Source organism: Trematomus bernacchii, unplaced genomic scaffold (genome assembly GCF_902827165.1).
Source record: "Trematomus bernacchii unplaced genomic scaffold, fTreBer1.1, whole genome shotgun sequence".
Classification (NCBI taxonomy): Eukaryota; Metazoa; Chordata; class Actinopteri; order Perciformes; family Nototheniidae; genus Trematomus; species Trematomus bernacchii.
Window position 1 is genome coordinate 8,311,875 of NW_022987608.1, and position 21,548 is coordinate 8,333,422.

Genomic DNA, 21,548 nt, shown 5'->3' on the forward strand with positions numbered 1-21,548 from the left:
CTCAAATCTCATTTTTAAAATGAAAAACCTAAATATAAAATAAACATCCGTAAATCTCAATAAAGCGTTGTCATCCTCAGCAGAGACACCCATCTTCGGCCATGCAATGCTCTAAATGATGCAGCTTCTCATCTTCCTGTCCCGCATCCCCTCCCTCTGCTCTGTTTTTCTGCTTATTCACCGGCATCAGGCTACACCTCTGCCTGCAGCCGAGAGGCAAGGCACTCTTTACAGTCTATGGGCACAGTCATGGACTAAACTGTGAAAAGGAGGGATGTGAAAACGCGAATTCTTTTTAGATGCTTTCCACAACTGTATGGGCTGGGTTTTTAAATTATAGTAGCACGTGGGATAAGCTATATTTTATATTAATTTAAGACTTTTATCTTTTATTTATATTAAAATGTTTTAACTTGAGTTACTGTTGTTTCTATCTGGCAAAATATATTGTAGCCATAAAGGTAAATTCTAATAATTGAAATATAATTTCAATATGAGCAGAAAAAAGCAGAATGTTGTTTGTTCATTTATAGAACCCCATTAGCTAAAACCAAGACAATAATCTATCATCCTAAATACAATATAAACAGCAGTGTATCTTTTTAATGCTAGTTCTAATACGAAGTCCGGCATCCCTGTTTTGCTTGTAATTTTGGTTTGTTTCAGATATACATCAATACTGTATTTTTTATATTTTTTCTAAACTATTTTTACTCAATATTTTACTTTAAACTTACATATACGTTATATACATAAACATTTATATTATACTTATTGTTAAAATGATATATGAAAAAAACTCTGGGTAGATAAAAAAAATTAAGATAAATAATGAAATTCCATATAAGTTGTGCATTCAAACAGAGAAAAAGTTTGCCCTTGTTTCATGTAATATGACATGAATATCACTATACAGCAGTAGGGTATTAGACATGTATATCTCTACAATGCAATTATCATTATCATTATATATCTTTAAAAACATTATTTTACAACAGGATGACTGTATAATCCTGTCCTGGCAAACATTTGTATCTGAAAATGTGGTTAATCTTAAAAAAAGCTTTTGATTACACTTTTGTTTATTTTGTTTGTTTTTATTATGCCTCCTGTAGCACCTTGGGATTGCTGTGAGCAATGAAAGGTGCTTTATAAATCGAATTTATTATTATTATTATTATTAATCTTACAGCTAACATATGGGTAATTAAAATACAGGACATAACTCTGAGGATAAACACTTTTATGGTATAAATGTCTGCAATTTAACAATGTAAAGAACATTAATTTTTCTTCCTGCAGGGGGCAGCAACACGCCGCAGATGCGTTTCTCCTGCAAGGGAGAAGGGCAAGGAGAAGACGTTGTCCAGCCTTCAGAATAAAAGTAATACACCTTTTTTCATTTTTTTTAATAAATTGATTTACAATGTATAACGTTTTAACAGTGCCATAGTAACAATAAAAGATTCCTGCAAAAATACTTTTGTTGTGGAAAAAAAGCACAGCTTTAAAACATTTAATTATGATGATGACTTAATTATTAAGAAAAAACGTAATGGTTATTATATATATTTTTCTTGTTTATTCATGTGGCTTTTATCTCATTGATTTGCTATCGAACACTGTTTTTCCACTTTTAGTTTGTTTCAATATGGGTGCTTTTATTGTGAAAAACATCACACCGGAAGTAATATGTTTGTTGTGTCTGGCGGAACACCGGCTATATGATCTCTGCTACAGCTACTCCGCGTTGCACGTTGCTAGTTAGTTGCAATGTTGTAGCTATTAGCACGATAGCCTTTCCTTTGCTGGGAGGGAGACCCGCCGTTTCGTTTAATGAACATTTAATTCTCACTCATTCATAGTCCAACCGGCAGCCAACTGTTGACCAACGGATATTACTCACTAAAACAGTTGCTAGCTAGCTTGCTGTCTTGTCATCCTGCTAGGTCTAACCAGCTAGCTAGCCAGCTAACCACTAGCGTCCGAGCGTCTCCTTCTCAGTGCGAACAGTCTCCCAGCCGGCTGGAGGACCATGGCGATGAGACAGACTCCCCTCACCTGCTCCGGTCACACCCGACCTGTGGTGGACCTAGCCTTTAGTGGAATCACTCCATATGGCTACTTCCTCATCAGCGCATGCAAGGGTGAGAGCAATGGATTGACAATGACGTTTGGCAAATACGCTTTTTACAAACATGTCTTAACGGTTAACGTAGATACTCGAAGTGGTGCCAATACATAAATGAATAGTAAGGCTCTCTTCGCTTTGAACCCTCTCTGTTCACAGTTAAACCATGATTATTAATTATATTTAATTGGTCATTTAAAACCTTGAATGAATATTATTTCAAACACAAATTGCCGTTACAGTGCTCCATCAGTTGCCATAGTGAGGCATTCTGTCTTATAAACACCTGTTGACACACATATCTAACCATTGTATCAATCCTCCCTGCTCTCTTTCGTCAGATGGCAAGCCCATGATGCGCCATGGAGACACAGGGGACTGGATAGGAACGTTTCTGGGTCACAAAGGTGCTGTCTGGGGAGCCACTCTGAACACAGACGCCACCAAGGCTGCCACCGCGGCGGCTGACTTCACAGCGTGAGTGAGGGTCCAGACTGGAAGCAATATGTCTAAAACAATTAAGTCTTATAACTTAAGAAACATCTTTGTCTAACAACTTCCAAAAAAGAACTGGTAAAGTGGTACTGATCATGCTTATTAAACCTGCAATGGACATGATACCCCCTGTCTCATATCCTTTTGTATCTGCTTTTTTAAATCACTGGGGGAAAAACCCTGCTTTCAAACACATTACATGAAAAATATACAATAATCCTGCAGCTACATGAATGTGATGTGCTCTGTGCTTTTCAGAAAGGTGTGGGATGCAGTAAGTGGAGACGAGGTCCTCACACTGGCACACAAACACATCGTCAAAACCGTCAACTTTACTAAGGTCAGTGTATTGTCTTGAAATGAATGATCTCTGATTACTGCACATGTCTTGTATGCAGTTATATGTGTGATTTAAAAAATATATTTATTGTCATATTTCTGTCTCAATATACCTGTGCCTCTGCTATCAGGACAGCACCTGTTTGCTGACTGGAGGAAACGACAAGCTTCTGCGCCTCTACGATCTTATCAACCCTGAAGCAGGTAAGCCAATGTATCAAAGAGGAGACTTGCTTATGCACAGATACATGTGTAAACAAATAGGATTTTATTTGATCGAGTTTAAAAAGTGTCTCCCTTTTGGGTGTCTTCATCATTTGCTGTAGATTCAGCCCTTATCAATGCATCACTTTTCCCTCCTCTTTGAATTATAAAAAGGAGAGATGACCGTTGTTTATTTTTTCTTCTAATGTAGTTAACTGTTAAATGTTTTTGTCCTTTTTAGCACCTCAAGAGATTGCAGGTCACACCTCAGCCATAAAAAAAGCCTTGTGGTGTAACAACGACAAGCAGATCCTCTCAGCAGCCGATGACAAAACCATAAGGTACTATTCTGCGGGTCAATGACCACATCTAAGTGTCAAACTCCAATTCCACATCCTGACTGTGACTGCTCGACTTCCTCACAAGTCACCTCAACTTTGACACTGAACGCAGCAGAGACCTTATCTGTGTTTTGACCTATTTGTGTTTGTGTCCAGGCTGTGGGACAGGAGCTCCATGGAGGAGGTGAAACAGTTGAAGTTCGAGACAGCAGTGAGCAGCATGGAGTATTTGGCTGATGGAGAGATTCTTGTGATCACATATGGAAAGACAATCGGTTTCTACAACGCTCTAAGGTAAGTGACTACATCTAAAAGCCTGGGTAAACAAATATTTTGATAGTGTAGACATTTAGCTTCTACACAGTGACATTAAGCCAGTACAGCTATAGTAATTTTCATTATTTTCCAGCCTCGACCTGATCAAGACAGTTGATGCCCCGGCTCCCATCAACTCTGCCTCCCTCCACCCAGATAAAGACTTCTTTGTTGCCGGCGGAGAGGACTTCAAGCTCTACAAATTTGACTACGGCACCAAGGAAGAGCTGGGTGAGGACAGGAGAGACTGAACTGGCTGCACTTGGATTGTGTTTTGCCCAGGCTTTCATTAAGATATGAAAAGGCTTTTTCAAATTTTAGAGACATTGCAAACCTTTTTCTACACATGCACTATATTATGTAAAGTCGAAGGTACTTAAAATGTTTTACTGTGAATGATCCTCATATCAGGCATATAACATAAGTAAAGAGGATGTCTAAATGTTGAGTGGTTTCCTATTTTAGTAGTAGGGAGAAACCACAACAAAATATTTACAAATTTGTCCTTGTTTTCTCTTTGTCTGTAGAGTCCTATAAGGGTCATTTTGGTCCAGTGCACTGTGTACGCTTCAGTCCAGATGGTGAGCTGTACGCCAGCGGATCTGAGGATGGCACGCTCCGACTGTGGCAGACAGCTGTGGGGAAAACCTATGGCCTGTGGAAGTGTGTCCTACCTGGTAATATTCCAACCGTGGCATCAGCTGACATTTAGCTCAAAAGTATATATTTAGCAAGGCTAAATGAAGCCAGTGTGAGGTCTCTGTAAGTGCAGATCCTCCATTTGCCACAAAATGCTGCCTTTTTAAAAACAGAGCATCTGTAATGTCATCCTTTTGTGTGGGGACACAAAGTCAACTTAAGTTAGAATCTCAATGTATGTCATGGTGAGATTTGTCAATATTCTTTCATAAAGGAGAAAACATTTGGACTACGTTGGTTATAGAGAATTAAAGTTGAACTTCCATGAAGTTTGGGAACTTGCCAGAGACAGACTTAATAAATAATGCTCCTAATTGAAGCAGTAGAGACCCTGGCTGTGATCAAATAGACAGACAAATCAGGTTTTGACAGTCTGACCGACCATCTTTTAGTTGGTCCATCCCTCCTTTCTAAACACCCATACTTTATATATATATTCCACACCTTTTTCTAACTCTTTTTTTCTGCCTTGCCCTACTCCTCAGAGGAACTGGGGTTAGAGAACTCTGAGCAGCTGTACACTACCCCCCCTGAGATCAAAGCCTGAGGAGAAAACAGTGCTGTTTGGAAACGGGATGAGAAGAGAAAAGAAAAAACAAGCGGAGGGGTGTTCCAGCGTTCTATCCAGCCCCAGCAAGGAGCCGAGTCCAGAGCATCTACATTCACCAGGAACTGATGTGGATATAAAGACTGTCTGTCATAGACTCACCCACAATTAAACTGACACACACACATGATTTTATGCAGTCATATGGACAGTATGGGCTGGAGAGTAAAGCAGTAGAGCTGTGAGTATCGGCTCATCGCTGCCTGCTTTCTCTCTGATTAGCCCAGATCTGTCTCGCTGCTTACATTTATTTTATCTTCCATTAAGCCTTGAACCCCAACGTCCAAGCCCCATTTGGTTTCAAAGTTAAGATATTTAATGAGCTGGACTAAGGCATTTGTTTTCAGTTCTCTACAAGAATACTATAGGTAGTTGCACAGTTTGTGCGAGAGTAAGTCGTTTTCATTTCTTCAAAAACACTGCTTTGAGTATCCGCTGCTTTTGTACTGTACTGGTTAAGTATATGTGTCAAATAAAAGAAAATATTGTTTTGTGACAAAGAAAGAAAAAGGAAAACATTTCACTGGTTTTTTTTTTTCAGTTTGGCTTGTGACTTCTTCATTTATGTCCAGTGAAAAATAAACAAACGCATTACAATTTTATTTTTAAGTGATGCACAGAGATCAAACAGGTTTTTGTGTTTTTAATTGTTCTTTATTTTACCTGTGCAAAATGCGGATGAATAAGATCCTGTTATCATTACATATTTCAATCACTCAATCAAGCAAATACAAACTGTCAACATAAAGGAAAAACGAAGTATTATCACATTTCTTTATAACTCACTCAACGTGCTGTTAAAATCAAGGTGAGTGAATGGTGTGTCACAAACTCGTGACGTGATATTCATTTTCAATAGTTGCATGTGTGTCCCGCCAATGAGGGAGCACTTTCTAACAGCGTCTGACCAATAAGAGACGGTCTTTCGGGCAGTCACTTCCGGCCTGTGTCGTCCCCATGAGTCGCAGCTATTTTTTTTTTTTTTTTTTTACCAAAAGCCTGTAACTGTAATAGCCAGTTTCAGTTCTTCATTCTTCTGAGTGGAGGAGGAAGCGTGGGCAACTACACATTCATTTTGTTTTTCGTTAATTTTGTATTTCTTACTTCGAGACATGCTTGTTACCTCCTTCTAATTAAAACCAGTAAGCGGCGCTGGTTAGCTGTGCGTCTCTCAGAAGTAAAACTCCTCTCCGTTTTCCCCACTTTCCCCCTCGGTGTTAGCTAGCTAACTTACCCAGGCTAAGGAACCTCAGTCCCCGCAGCTGCACGCAGACATGTCGGAGTACCTGGATGACCCGTCCGTGCTCACAAAGGAAAAGCTGAAAACCGAGCTTGCGGCCCACGACGTGGAGCTCCCGAACGGCAACCCGACCAAGGACGTGTATGTGCAGCTTTATCTGAAGCACATTACCGCTAACAACAAGAAACATGTCACCACGTCTGTGGACGTCTTCTCCAGCGACGAGGATCTGCCTCCGCCCGTAGTCTCCAGCAGAAGTCGCTCTTCCGGCAGAGTAAGTTCACTAAATCATACGCATTTAACGTTATTTCAATAAAAAACGTTGCAGAAACTCGCGTCGCACGAGGATGCAGCGTGGTACAAGTTTTGCTAACTTGACTCAAAAGTATGGCTAAGTTGCTTTGCACTTAATTATATTTATAGTTATATCATTTACAGTGTAGATATAAAATATATAAATATACCATATCACAGCTGCAACTAACCATGTAGGCCTATCAACCACTGACAACGTTGTGATTCTAAATTAGCCTACACGTCTAAAACTAGTCCAAAACAAATGGCCATCAAAAGTTTGCAGATGCATCATGTCTTAATATATTTGATCGTAATGAAGTAAACCTTAACTAAAGAATACATCTATTCTTATTATAATATTCAGTATAAAATGTAAATAGGCTTGGACCTCAGACTCCATTCATCCATAGCACTATTTGCCATGAGTCCCCACCCCAAAACAAAATTCCTTGTTTTGCCATCTATACCACAGCCTAGGTTAGAAACATGGATGCAGTTGCTATTATTAATTATATCCTGAAAAACATTTGGAAATGTAACTGTGAAACTGTTTTTCTATATATTGAGACCGCCTTTGTATCCCAGTTTGGCCATTCATAGCTCTAATCAGGGGCCAAACCTAACCAGATTCACATGCTTCAGTTTGCACGACCTCCACCCAAAAAGCTTTCCAGCCTTTCTTCAGTTTAAACGGGTAGAAGAGGAGTACAGCAACCTTAGATTTATCTGCTGATCGAAAACTGGTTGTTATCACTTGTATCAGTTATCTGAAGTGCAGACTGGGTTGGGGTTCCCTCCCCAAGGCCTCTTAGTCATTCTTAATTCATTCATTCTCTTTGACATAATACATTCATCAGTATGTGTTTTTAAAAGCCCGAGTGGACACATAAAGTCTCAGCTTTACCTGATGGTACATGAAACACAATCCCGCCCATAAACTGTTACAGATAAAGAAGCTAATACTGTTGTGTTTGAATGAAATCAATTGGTTTTAAAGTCTTGAGATTGCATTATTGCTATCAAGCTTAAGTTGTTGTACCAGTGAGAAGGGTCTCAGTTTCTCAGCATTCCTCTGTTGTTTTTTAATAATGATAATCCCGCTCCAGCCAGCATACTGCATACTTCATACTTCAGAGCCTTCAAACAGGAGACTGATTGTATCGATGCAGCAAATATTCCAGACATGTACCAGAGTATTTTAATACAATTACTATACTATAGATGGGGAAAAAACACAATTATGATTAAATAAAATCCTTACAATTTCACACTTAATATTGATGTGCATGTTCGTCACCTTTTTGTAAACAAGACTCCTAATTTGTGTATTTTTAATATTTAGGTTTAATTTTTTCTTGTCATTGTACAATCATATTTGATTTAATTTGTCATCATTTTACATACTTTTAATTACATTTTACTTTACCTATTCAATTTCGTAATCTTTATTAATTTATTTATTATTTTGTGCTTCTCTGTGAATTTATTTTTGATTGGACAACATTGTTGTTGTTACACTACACCACGCTGTAAAGAGTACTGCACATTGTATATTTCCTGCTCTGTTTTGAATTCTTGGATGCGTAGTACTACAACAGGTGTGCAGCAGGATGTGTCCAGTCTGAACTTGTTTTGGGGGGGGGGGGGGTGGTAGTCTGTACATGATGAGTGAATGATGGGTGTGAGCAGAAGAAAAGACTTGACTGTGAGAAATGACATGTGGGAGGTGACGGAGTTTGTGTGTTTGTTTTTTCCCTGCTGCTTGTAGTTCAGGTATTTGAGTCGATCAGCAGAGAAGATTCATGTCTTTTGTCTGAACTCACTTAAGTTATGAAGTTGAATACATGGTAATGAGGAGAGGGGAAGTTGTTTATTACTTTGTATCGCAAGCCAGATGAGTCACATCAACAGGCAGCGATATGTGTGTGTGTGATTAGATCTTTGAGTTGTAAAGTATTTGATATGAGATAATGAACAAACTGTGTCAAAGAGGAATGCTAGGACGCGGTGCCCTGACCCTGATGGGTTTCAAACAGAACCTCCACGCAGGTATGTTGTCGGTGTGTCACTTTATCATGGCAGAATCTGGAGTTGTGAAGAAGAGAGCCAAAGTGCTGATGATTATCAAAGGACTTTAACCTCATTCCATTTTGAGAAACAAAATCATTCTTTATGTTACACTTTGATTTGACATCAGAGAGCTGTTAAAGAAATAAAGGGATATACAACATGTACCTTCTAAACTTTCTTTACCACTCCTGCACCACTATCCACTTAATCATGGTCAATTTAGTAGATGGCAGCCTAAAAAATAATGCCACTCATTGAATATATTTTATTTGCTGGGTGAAAAAAACACCTGATTTATGTAGGGAATGCCCCCTTGGAGATTTTTTACTTGTGTGTTTGGAAGACTTTCTGCTAACTCAATACATGTAAACAAACAGTGTATGACGTTAGGGTGATGAGATTATTTCATTTTTTTCTTTTTTCAAATAATGGCCTTTCCATTGGAGCTTTAAATGGCAGAGCAAGAGACAGTTTACCAGCAGCTGGTACTGATATCTTTATGAGCTTGGCCTCTTCATTCAGGAAATACTTTTCTTAGGAAAGTGGAATGTGTGTGTGCGTGTAGCGGGGTGTGTTAAAAAAAGTTACGACACGTGTGTAATGTCTCGGGTGTTTGTTTTGTAGGGTAGCGTGGTTGAGGTTTATGTAATGAAGCCTGGTGTTCACATCCCTGAGTGATTACAGGCTGCAGGTACGAGCTGCCGTTGGAGGTTGGCCCCGCAGCTCAAAAAGGAATTCCTGACATTTTTCAAATAGTTTACTGAAGTCGAGGAGGATTTTCAAAGTGGCTTCACATGCATTAAGTTTCTTCTGTTTTTACGCTTGTCTGTGATAGTGAGATTTAGAGGTATTACAAGTGTGACACCAACAATTCAAAGAGTTGTGGTTAATCTGAGCAAAGCTATGGCTCACCACACTTACTCCACTGTTATTTAGCCAAGCAGTGTGTTGCATCACGCAGCCACAGGTCCTGGCATGTCTCACCCTCAAACTACTCCATCCAGGCTTGAATGAGGAGTAGTAAAGGAAAGTTTGACGCTGTTTGTCGGTTGTGAGTTTACACTGTAAACGGGCCAAAACTGTGAGCTCACGGTTTAGTAATGCCATTAAAGGCCAGGGTGTGGTCTGCAGAGGAGGGATCACAGAGGCTTTCCCCCCTCCTCCCGCTCTCTCAGCTCAGACTGATGTTATTATGAAACAGCCTGGCTCACCTCCAGACTAAACCCTGCCGAGGGCCCACCGAGACCCGGGGTGAGACAGCCTCTCTCTGTCTCCCACATTTATTGCATGTTGTGAACACCTCACGGCAGCCTCTCGTCACTGAAGTTGAGCGTATCATCTTTGCATTCCTCACATTTTCCGTTGATTTGCTGCCAACTGAATCGGTTGTAGAGTCGCTGCAGGCCCAGATGTTGATTCCAAGTGACTTTTAGAGTGGTTTTTCTTATGGTCACAGTAAGAATTACAATGAGTAGTTTGGGTTTCGGTGTTGCTCTAGCTTCATCAACTTTGATCAGCTGATTTACATCAAAGAGCACCAGTGGTCTTTTGGAATCACTGCAAATGAGTTTTGTTATAAGATTGCTATGTCACCATTTCTCTTTGCTGTTGTCCCCTATTTACTGAAGTTGAACCTAGACTGCAGCAATGTTTGCTCATTACAGCTATCAAAGACACTTTCATTAAAATGTTAAGGTATTGCACCAATGAGAGTGACTCAAATGTGAGCGGTTAATTTACTCGATTCCAGACTTCAAGGAAAGGCTTTCATCCATATGTAAAGAACAGCTAACATCAGCAGTATGTAGGAGCACTGAAGAGTATTTAGGATCTAACTTATATTGCAAGACTTCAGATTTTTTACGTGGCAAAATTATTTATTTAGGTTTCTCTTGCAACTATGATGTCCGTTTAAAAAAAACAGATGCAGTAAGGATTTTATCTTTACAACTGTAAGTGCTATTTAAAGACACAAGATAAGGACTGTAATGTCCATATATGTAGACCTGGTTCAGGGGAATGTCAACGTGACGCCACAACCCTCTGGAAGTGAAGTGAAAACATCACATTCTTCAGTCTCCAGTTTGTGGGTGAAAATCGTAAAGCATCTTAAGTAAAACTGGAGGTATTCTCCTGGTAAAGACATACCTCTTCCTGTCGCTGCTTCCAAGTAAAAGCCTTCAATTTTTACTGAATTATTTACTGAACTAAGACATAGTGCAGTGTGTTTAAGCGTATAGATGTGAAACGGCAGATTGTGTCTTGCCTCTAATTAGTTTAAAGCCTTTAGGCGTTATTTTTGGCTTTTTAATTACGTACTCTGCTTTGAATGCGTTATTTCCTCAAGTTGACAATGAACTGCTGCAAGGAATTCTGTGATAGTTCCTGCCCGTTCTCGAATTCCGGCTTCTCAAATGGTTATTTTTTAACGAACCACAAGTTTAAGTCCAGGAATCGAAAAGGGCAGTCTTTACTTGTTTTTGTTAAACCTTTACATTTTCACACGTTGCCTTGAACAGCAACAGGACAGGTCTGTTATTCACCAAACCATGTCCGTGTCCAAACCATGTCCGTGCCAACTTTGGATTATATAAGGGACTGTACCCTGACCAAAGCATCACTTTATACTGCACACTGACCCATGATTGATTCCTTTTTCTTAAGGACATTTCATTCTTTTGAAAAAAGGTTCAAATCATGGCCGCATGAGTATCTGCTCACATCATTTTTTTCGACAAAATATCTTCTGCATGCATATCCGTTCACTCAAAAGCTCAGCCTCCTGCAGATGTGAGCTAAGAAGGAGGCCCATGGCTTCATTTCAGAGGCAGCTGGTTTCAAACAGAGTAATTTCCTGTAGGCTGTTGTGTGAGAGGCGACTTCAGAACAGCACGTTGTTTGCCATCAAGATGTGCCTGCTCCATCTGCCTAGAAATGCTGCTTTGTTTTCCCCACCTTATGTTATTGAAGAAAACTCCTCAAGTTTAAGCCTGTCTTCTAAATCATGTGATGAAATTAGGCAGCATTAGATTTTAAATGTTGAGTCCATCTACATTCTTTTCCTGCACTTTAATACAGGCATCCATTTATCTACATTCAAAGCAACAAAAATGCATTTTGTTGACCCTTTGTTAAGCCCCGCCCCTTCGCTAAACGACGTCAAGTTCTCTGTCCGATGCTGCGCTATGATTGGCGAGTCTGTATTCAAGGGGCTGGACTTAGCGAACGGTCATTTAGCCAAATGGTAAACCTGTTCTGCTAACTGTCTGTCAAAGGGCTTTCTTCTGAGCAAATTGAGAACAAAGGCATTGGTTCACGGGAGAATGTTTTAAGGTGAACAGCGGTGCATGTTGGGACAGAGTCTATTTGAACCTTTTAGATTTGAACTTTCCCACTCAATACCTGAAAAAAGAACCATCCTTTACGATAAGAAAAGGTAATGCTATAACCAACAGAGTGTCACTCGTTAACATTGTGTCAACTTGGTTGGCGGTTCACAAACAGCCCACATGCAGAAAAACAACTGTCTGCTGTCTGTCCGCTCTTCTGTTGTCGTTACTGATCGCATTGCCTCGGGACAAAAAAAAATCAATGGCAGTCCCTACAGTTGGAGGTAGATGGTTGTCCTCCCACGGGAAGGTCGGTGGTTCGATCACCAGCTCGTGCAGGCAACATGTCGATGTATGGGCAAGAAACCTAAAACTCAAACTGCTCCCAATGGCCAGCGATGTGTGAATGTGTGTGAGTCTCCCTGAGCAGGTGGCACCTTCTCAGCAGCCTCTGCCTGTATGAATGTGTGGGAACGCTCTTTATAAATGCAGTATTTTTAGCAACCAGGATAATGTATGATTTACCAACTGGCTCTCTTGTCCCCCCCCCCTTTCAGAAAGCCACCAGGAAAACAGACAAGGTTTTGCCGGACGAGATGGACGTCACTGTGCTGACCGACGGCGGCCTGATGGACGAGCTGCAGAAGCACGGAGTGAACGTGGGGCCGATTGTGGGTGAGTGCTGCGAGGAGTGATTACTTCTTGGTCAGTTAGTTTAACCAAGCAAAACACAGTCATGAAATCACGTAACTGTCTTAAAATCACAAATAAAAGCAGGATTAATATTAACCTGGTCACTAATAATAATCTTGACAAACAAAGGGAAGGTAAATCGCTGATAAAGCACAGCACCAACTATTAGTGTCATCCTCACCCCTGTGCTCACTTTCTCTTTTTAACAGAAGCAGTATTTTTATGTCAATTTTTAGCTAAAGTCACATTTACCTAGCACTTCCTTCAGATGTTTTACATGAACACTACCATGGGAAGGAGGGTGCTAAGTAGTAGTAGTGGCTTAAAATCAATGAAGTAAACATCAAAAGAAGTGTGCTGAATTTATCGAGAGAGGAGTTTAACTTGGCTAAAGTGTACTGAAAATATTATAGCGTATCATATTTCTATCATGGCTCTTGTTGTTGTTAGCTATTAGTAATATCAGTATTGTTAAAGGTCCCATGTCATGCTTTTCTGGTTATTACCCGTCCCCTTGTGTGTTATGTAGCTTTTTATGCATGTAAATGGTCTGCAAAGTCACAAACCCTCAAAGTACACCCTGTAGCGAGTAAAACTGTAACACAGAAAAGACCTATCTATGCTGCCCCAGAACGCCTCGTTGGGGATTTCTCTTTTTCCATTGTTTACTTCTTTGGTATAGTGACGTATTTCGGGTATAGTGACGTAACGTAACGGCCATTAAGTCCGCGGAGCCGTTAAGTTTTGACCAATCCGCGGACTTCCTCACACACACTCGGCGGGATGTTGCGAGGCTCGCTGCTGCAAGGAGCGGGACACTGTGAGCTGGCTCACTGGTGTGGGGTCGGCGAGACAGCGAGACACCGCGGAACTCAGCCTGGGCACACACACAAACTCCCAGCCAGGCTGCGGGTGGGTGGGTGTGTGTGTGTGTGTGTGTGTTCCGGGCTGGGTCTCGCTGTCTCGCAGACGGCCACTGGGCTCACAGGGGGGGGGCAGGAGCTCCAACAAGCCGTTTAGGACAGAGTGAGAATACACATACTATACAGAGATGTTTGAGAAACCAATGTGAGTTTGGAAAATTGCACAGTATACATTTATTTTAGTATACCTCAACGATGGAATTGTGATCAGTAGAAATGGCCATGACATGGGACCTTTAAAAAGTATTTACTTATTTCTTTATGGTTTTGGTTTCATAGTCTCTGGCACGCATGCTTCCATAGAAGTCAATGAGCTACTGCAGATCCATCCCACTGCAAACTAATGTGTTTCTATTGCATTATCTCTACATGCTTTTAATGTTTATTGTAAAGGATTTTGAATTGCCTTAAAATGCGCTATATAAATAAACTTGCCTTGCCTTTTAAAGACATAGACAGAATAATGAAATGTCCCTCCTTCCTGCTTGTCCTCGCAGCCTCCACCCGTAAGCTGTATGAGAGGAAGCTGCAGAAGCTTCTGGATGAGGGTCCTGCACAGCCACCGCTGCCAGAGGTCATCGTCACGGAGACACAAGTGAACCACAACGGCAACTCAGAGTCAGACCTGTACAGCGACAAGGAGGATGGTAAGAACAATGTGACGCCATTCATACTGATATTCATACTGAAGATATGCTCCACACTACGGCAGGTTAAAGGTTTACAGTTATCACAGTTAGATTTACCTTTAAACATTTGCAATATGTATTCACTTTAAAGTGCTTTACTACAATATAATCATGGTTTACCATAATGATAGATTATATGTGGAGTGTTAGTAAGCCATCATTGCAGTGAGTTGTCATGTTATTGCCTGCTAATAAACATTGCATTTATATAAAAACGACTTTCCAAAGCATATAATCTATATTATATATATCATAATATTACATTTTTAGGAATGGTGTAATTCTTGTACATGTCTTGAACGTCAAAATGCTGCTGTGACAAAACAATGTATCTATCTAATCTATCCATCCATCCCTCCCTATTGTTAAAAATAAACCCACGGATGTCCCTTAACTTTATGTGTATTTACTGGGTTCTAACAGAAGTGATAGCAGAACCAGAACCAGTACCTGTGCCAGAACCAGAACCTGAACCAGTCCCAGTGGTGGAGAGGCCGGTCCGGAGCAGAGGGAAGACGCCCGTCACCACCCGCACCCGCAGCAGCCAGCACCACACGGTCAGTAACAACTTCAATTTCTTCTAAACACTGACGGATGCCAGTTTGTTATACCGGGGAGCAAACCCCAAGAGTGTGCTTGATTTCTTTCAGATAGACCAGTTGAAAGAAATTGAATGAGGAATTGCATTTAGTTAGAGAAGCTCATGGAACAGATGCTATCTTGGTCGTGGCGTAATTTCTTTGATTTTTTTGTCCCGTCCATTTTCTCCTTTGTTCCATTTCCAGGTTGTCTCAGGACTTCCGGTTCCTATTGTAAACAACGTAAAAGTCTTAGTCCTGATTGGTTCATACGACCTTCAATTACTCATAGTTGGGATCACCAGTACAGAAGTGAACTACTTTACAACAAGCTCAACTATGGTCATTAGAAATGTCATGAGCTCCTAATGTTTAAGTTAACAATTCAAATGCATCATTCACCCAACTATGTAACATAACTTTAAATATTACATTTGATACACAAAAATAGCCTTATTTCAGAGACAAACTGGAGTGTGGTGTAAGAGAGTAACTAACCACATGTTATATTGGATACATATAATTAGATGAGATATAATATTGCTATAAACACAAAATAAAGCATTGACTGTTATTGCTGTATAATGACCAGCTGATCCCCTACTCTGAAGGAGGGCTAATCTCTTCCATCTCCATTGGTCCTACGTCGCAATGGCGCACTTCCTTCATGTTGATACCAGAAGGTCAATAAGTCACAAACCAACACTAGAACTCTCTCCCTCCGCTCAGTAACCCAATCAATTACAATTATCTCCAGGTCTCCTCAGGGAGTGGAGAGCTAGCCTTTTCTTCTGCGCAGTGCTTTTTCTCGTTGCTAGCATACCATTAGACCACAGTTGTTTCTTGAGACACACTGTGGTAAAGAAGCAGTTGGACCCTTACTTTATCAGTTGTATCACCATACTTCATTAACCATCAATCTGTATTCAAAAAGTACAATCAAGACCACACATTTGGCAATGAAAGTGAATTAATTCAAGCATTTCAAGCATTTCCCCCCCCCCCCCCCCCCCCCCGTCCACCAGGGCGTTTGTGTACTTAAATAGGTAGAATGTGACACCCAGCAGCTGGGGTTCATTACACCCTTTCCTCTGACTCTGGTAAAGGAAGCGGTTTTCCATTTTATTGGAGCAGTCACACCCAGCTTACTGTGAGCCTCATGGTTCAGTGTAGCAGTGCTGCTCGCTGCCCGTGAGATTCAAAGCACATGATATGGATTAGCGTCTGCCATGCACGTGCTGGACCTCTTCACACACTGACTTTTCTATTCAGGGATCCTCCCTCATGTTTTCCCCTCACCTCCGTTGGTTCTATCTTCCTCTTTCTGACGTTTGGCATCCCTGGTTTTATACAGTTGGAGTAAAACCATCCATCTTTTCTATTTTGTACTGTAGATAATGACATAGCTTCTTTTGGAAAATAGACTGTAAACTCATGTCCCACATGTGACAAGTGTTATTCAGCAGTGTTGCCCCTCTAAATGTAAACAGCTCCTCCTGCTGTTCACCCACTGAACATGCACCTGTTGAGGTGATGACGCCTGGAACAAGAGGCGCTTGTGTTGTGGGCTGCTGAGAATAAACTGATATGAGCAGAGGGGGTGGAGCTTGAGGTGTGTGTGCATGCATGTGTGTACATTCAGGTATATTTTCTTGGGTAAATGGGAGGAATGTAGCCATAACGGGCTGCCACTGAGAATGTGAAAGGCAAGAAAGAGTTTGCATTCATGGTTCAGACTAAGAAGTATCTGCGTTAATTGTGTATAAGTATTCTTGCCAATTTTGCCATTATTCTACAGCCATTTCACTGTGTATTAACGTTTATCTCATGATCAGTTTAAGCACTTTTACAAACTACAAACAGCAGTGGTTGACATTTTTGTCTGAAGAATTCATGCTGCTGATGAATGAGCTGCACTTCAAACGCTGGTATTCTCATTGTCTGCTGTAATGTGCATACCATGTGTAGAGAGACCAGTTGATGGATGAGGAAGATGATGATGAGGATAATGTCCTGCAAGTTAAGCGCAGATCCAGGAGGCTGTCCCAAAGAATGGTGAATACTGTCCCTCTACCCCTTTTCTGCACATCAACACTGTGACTGAGTAAACCCACCAGTGTACAATCTGTGGGAAGTGTTTTCCACCTACACACCTGGCTTCATGCAGCTCAGTCTTTTCCACATCTTCAAATATTCTTTCTATCTGCGAAACTGCTTACGATATAAATTACTCTGGCACTGCAGGAAGATATATGGTTAAATAAACCCTGATGCTTTCAAATAATGTCTCCAAACATTTTTTTTTTTTATTATTGAAATGTTATTTATTATTTCTCGGGCCAGCATTCTTAAACCCTAAGGTAGTTTACTAGGCTATAAAACGGTACAAAACAGGAGAAACCAAAGAAGCTCAAACCAGCATGAGATGATGACATGATTTTTTTTTCCAGTAAAGTTACCTAAATAATACATTGATTATTAATTGGTGATCATTTCAGCAATAATGTATTATTAGTAATCATTCTCCTATAATGCTGCATTATCAGTATCATTAGTAGGACATATTTCCACCTACCTACAAATCTGACTCAAACTGCCAAAAGGTTTCCTATCCATGCAGCTTTTCAATTCCGATGTCACAGAAGCAATCCAGTTAAATGACAAGGTGCTAAAGCAGACGTCTCCATCATGCTTTTAATTCCTTCTCCTGCTTAGCCCCTCTTATCTATTACTTCCTTTCCTCAGTTCTTTCTATACCCTGTGTCAATAGCTCTCTTTTCTCCCGTCCCATCAGACAGTGCCTGAGGATCTCAGGTCTTTATCGACAGATCAGATCCAGGTAAAGTCTAACAGGAGGGTTAGCCAAAGACTGGACAGTCCAGTCCGGGCTAAACCTCCCCCCATCTCATCCAGTCCAGTTCAGGTAGCTCTGGGCTGTTTTCTCACTCTCTCATACCTGCATGGGCTCACGGGTCGGTTGGTTCCAATATCTGCTGTTCTGTCGAAGATATGATCAAAGATACCATTTGCCTTTCATACCGTCTCACACTGCACCCAATGGTGGAAAATATTTTGCGTTATCAACCAAGCCGACGGTCACAACTGTGAGGATGTCACTTGTTTCTTCAGCCATTAGGAACCTTTAGGGGTGTTTGGGGATGTTCCGAATTATTTGTCTGTACTGCCACTAAGTTTAACCAGTTCTGACGCTGTGGTTTGAGGAATAAATCGTATTCTAAGAATCCTGAAATTCATTATGTCGTTTGCGCACCTTCTGTTTGAAACCTTTAGCTCAAAGACAAAGAACTTGTGCTACTTCCCAAACCCCGCAAGGATTCACCTCACAAGTCAGTCATTCTGTTCAACACTACTTGGTTGGAGGTGAGCCTTTTGAATGTTTGCCATCTCTTTAACAAAAAACTACTTTCACAAAATGAAGCCAGTTGTCAGGTTGTTGGCCATGACTGAGACTGGTCAATGAGTCTCATGTATTCAATTTTTCATTTTTGCTTGATTTTGCCTGTTTTGTTGCCGTCTTAGGAACCTGAACCAATCATTACACCTTTAAAACCAGGAGTAAGGGTGGGTGGAATTAAATTTGTATTACAGATCTTTCTCTTTTTGGTCATATTTGTACATTTCCGAACGCTATATCTAAGGCAGGACCTCTGACTTGTACTAAACAGAGTCAACGACCGACTGCCAGACCATCAAGACCTTCTTCCCCTCTGGTTCAGCTCGTCAAAGTGGACCCTGTGACTTTTAGCCCTATGTGTAACATTTCACCCATAAAGAGACAAGAGTACCACGAGTCTCTGTCCGACCGGTCTGGATCGAAGCCCAATTGGGTCTCCGTAGCTAGGGTACAGTTTTACTTTTACAACTTTGGTGGCTGCATTTCATTCTATTCTCTTATTTTTTGCTTTTACCGTCCTTCACTTCTGGGTGGTACATTTTCTGTGGTTCAGTATGAAGAGTTCACAATCTATAGTTCATTCTAGAGGGTTGTTGACAGTCAACTGCTCCGCTGTGTGTGAAGCTCTCTGCAGAGACAGTTGTGTGACAGCTGAGCCGTTGGCTTGTTAAACAATCTCGACACACATTCACACACACATTGTTTGTGAGCAGGACGTGTGCGCATCTCCAGATGTCCTGCTGCATGGAAGGAGGCAGCAGAAAATCACCAGCTTCATGTCCAAGTACAGCCCCATGAAGACGCTCAACAGTACATCCATACTGTCCAACGATGTGTTAGTGAGAAAGGTAGACTGTTTCCACTGCATGGTACTGCAAGGCTCAACTCAACTTGCTAGGAACCCTTTTATTTGTTTTCAAGAAGAAACTGTTGTGGACAGTACCTGTTATTTTCTTTGGTAGCACCTCGGGGGTATCCTGCCCAAACCCAAGCTACCATCAATAGCATCCTCTCTGTTTAGTTGTTGATGTAAGTATTCAGCAAGTGTTGCGTTGAGGATGCCGTACCAGCTTCAAACAGCATTGCTTAATGATCCGCTAAGATTGTTGCCTAAACTTTGAGGGTAATACCTGCATCAGCAAACAATATGTAGTAGAAGGGAGGCAGGGGTGGTTCAATCGTCAACATGGTGGTACCCAGCCTTTTGTTTGAATAGGTCACGTGGTGAGCGGTGTCTAATATCCAGTAGGCTGCCCTCTGCAGGTCCAAACATTCCCCTACAGGGAATGGAGGGAATGTATCCTTTGCATCTGCTCTATAAGTCATGCTCTCCATGGTTGTTTGTCTCTTTAGGTGGAGAAGATTGCAGCAGGCGACCAACCACAGAAAGTGGAGGAGACTGAGGTTCTGAAGGAGCTGTTCCCCAATGACGTCAACAGTCCAACAGGAATCACGTAAGTAACTCATGATATACTTTTGTTAGCATAGGTTAGCATCACTAACTAGCCACTTGTTAGCAAGGTAATTGAAAAAAATACCCATTAAAAAAAACATGGACTTTGTGATGAGGAAACCGGAAGTGCTAAAATACTCATTGCTGGGTTTTAGGACTCATTCCTGCACCACTTTATAGGACAGAACCAAAGCTTTAACTAGCTGTTTTATGTTATTCTAATTTGTATTTATTTCATTCTAAAATGGAGCAACTGTCACAAAACCCAGTTCCCCCCCGAGATAAAGTATTCAGATTAATCTCACACTCAAAAACAAAGACTGAATTCCTTTTCTTCTGCAGTGCCACCTGCCGACGACCCATCAGAGGCGCAGCCCACCGCCCATTGAAGTCCAGTGACCTGTGGAATGGTGATGAAAACAGCATCTTCTCGCCAAAGACCACCAAGACAACCAGCTCCTTCTCATCTTACACACAGAGCTGCACTGACAGCAGAGTCACCAGCTTGCCTATTTCCGCTACCTCCACCTCCTCTTTCTCCTCCTCCTCCTCCTCCAGGCTTCTTTCTGCAGCTCCCCCTGCAGGCCATACCAAAGCAGCCCCCCGCAGCATGGCCCTGTGGAAGAAGCTGTTCTTGCTGGCCGTTGTGGCTGGTTTCCTGTTCTTGGTTTACCAAGCCATGGAGACCAACATCATCAACCCTTTTGAAGCCTCAGAAACCGAAGTGGCCATTAGCGGCACAGCGTAGAAAGCACAGATGTGAAAATAGTGTGAATCTGCATTGTAGCCATTTTATTCATGGGTGCTGTGAAATGACCCAACATCTTTGCCCTTATTTCGTCAAGTTTTTTTCCTTTTTTATTTCTTTATCAATATTCAGTGAATCCCTTAAGAGAAGCAATGTAGCAGTTGCATTGACACTGAGATCTCCATGACATGTTATTAAAGCAAAGTAACTCCTTTGCTGACTCTTTTTATTTCCATGTTAATGTTTTTCGTGTGTGTGTGATGAGTGTGTGAGAGTGAGTGAGTGAGGGTTTTTCACATTATGCCTTAGTGTATGTCTTTGTTAGTCATTAACAGCCGTGAAGATGGAGTTTGAACCTGTATTTTATTTTTTCCTTACTTGACCATCTTTGTTATTGAGACAGAGAGGCTTGTTGGTATACACCAAATTCCTTTTCAATCTTATTAAACCCTACACAGATATTTTCTTAATGCTCTCCTCTTATAAATTGAATGAACTATTGTATTCTACTTAACTATGTATTCACTGTCAAAAATATTCAATATCAATCCACTCAATAAACTATTATGACTTTACTGTGCCTGTAACAGCTTTTGATTTTATGAAGATGCCATATACGTGTACTGTTAAATCACAGAAAAAAAACATTTAAAGGCAACAAAACGTTCACATATTTTTACAATTTAACTGAATTTCTACTCTCAGGCTATCTACTAGTTTCACTATGTCACATCTTTAATTTGTTTGGTTTTAATAAAGAAAAATAATTATAGGAATATTTATTTTGTCATTAGTCCAGTAGTGGTTGCTAACACAGGGTTTGGGACCCCACCAAGTGTCCCAGGGTAAATTGGAGTCCTGCCAAAATATGACATTTGTGATAAAAGAAAACCCATTGTTTGACATTAATGGTAAATGCTACAAAAAAAATTGTGTGACAGTATCACAAGTAAAGAGTCATAAGGTTGGTCACCTTACTCCC

General features: G+C 40.9%; 2 protein-coding genes across 5 annotated transcripts; both read left to right on the top strand.

The window, feature by feature from the left end:
• The first annotated feature begins 1,711 nt into the window (after positions 1-1,711).
• On the top strand, positions 1,712-5,793 carry strap (serine/threonine kinase receptor associated protein). Its single transcript, XM_034131503.1, has 9 exons — positions 1,712-2,147; positions 2,473-2,608; positions 2,885-2,966; positions 3,097-3,169; positions 3,411-3,510; positions 3,667-3,804; positions 3,920-4,056; positions 4,353-4,502; positions 5,010-5,793. The coding sequence occupies exons 1-9, from the start codon at positions 2,036-2,038 to the stop codon at positions 5,069-5,071; spliced, it is 990 nt and encodes a 329-aa protein (XP_033987394.1). The 5' UTR covers positions 1,712-2,035; the 3' UTR covers positions 5,072-5,793.
• Positions 5,794-6,080: 287 nt separating this feature from the next.
• tmpoa (thymopoietin a) lies at positions 6,081-21,141 on the top strand. 4 transcript variants are annotated; one of them, XM_034131498.1, is made up of 12 exons: positions 6,081-6,645; positions 12,625-12,742; positions 14,181-14,330; positions 14,796-14,929; positions 16,919-17,005; positions 17,745-17,873; positions 18,242-18,331; positions 18,491-18,532; positions 18,637-18,813; positions 19,079-19,213; positions 19,719-19,819; positions 20,161-21,141. In XM_034131498.1, the coding sequence occupies exons 1-12, from the start codon at positions 6,406-6,408 to the stop codon at positions 20,564-20,566; spliced, it is 1,809 nt and encodes a 602-aa protein (XP_033987389.1). In that variant the 5' UTR covers positions 6,081-6,405; the 3' UTR covers positions 20,567-21,141. The 4 variants fall into 4 exon arrangements, with proteins under 4 accessions (XP_033987389.1, XP_033987390.1, XP_033987392.1 ...); XM_034131499.1 differs by having other exon boundaries at positions 6,083-6,645; positions 17,745-17,789; XM_034131501.1 differs by lacking the exon at positions 17,745-17,873 and having other exon boundaries at positions 6,084-6,645.
• Positions 21,142-21,548: the final 407 nt, after the last annotated feature.

Excerpts from the sequence above, each read along its gene's own strand:
- strap (XM_034131503.1), top strand. The coding sequence starts at position 2,036 with ATGGCGATGAGACAGACTCCCCTCACCTGCTCCGGTCACACCCGACCT. Across the intron at positions 2,967-3,096 it reads AAACCGTCAACTTTACTAAG|GACAGCACCTGTTTGCTGAC; the intron begins GTCAGTGTATTG and ends CTCTGCTATCAG. Across the intron at positions 4,503-5,009 it reads GTGGAAGTGTGTCCTACCTG|AGGAACTGGGGTTAGAGAAC; the intron begins GTAATATTCCAA and ends CCTACTCCTCAG.
- tmpoa (XM_034131498.1), top strand. The coding sequence starts at position 6,406 with ATGTCGGAGTACCTGGATGACCCGTCCGTGCTCACAAAGGAAAAGCTG. Across the intron at positions 6,646-12,624 it reads GAAGTCGCTCTTCCGGCAGA|AAAGCCACCAGGAAAACAGA; the intron begins GTAAGTTCACTA and ends CCCCCCTTTCAG. Across the intron at positions 18,814-19,078 it reads ATTGGGTCTCCGTAGCTAGG|GACGTGTGCGCATCTCCAGA; the intron begins GTACAGTTTTAC and ends GTTTGTGAGCAG.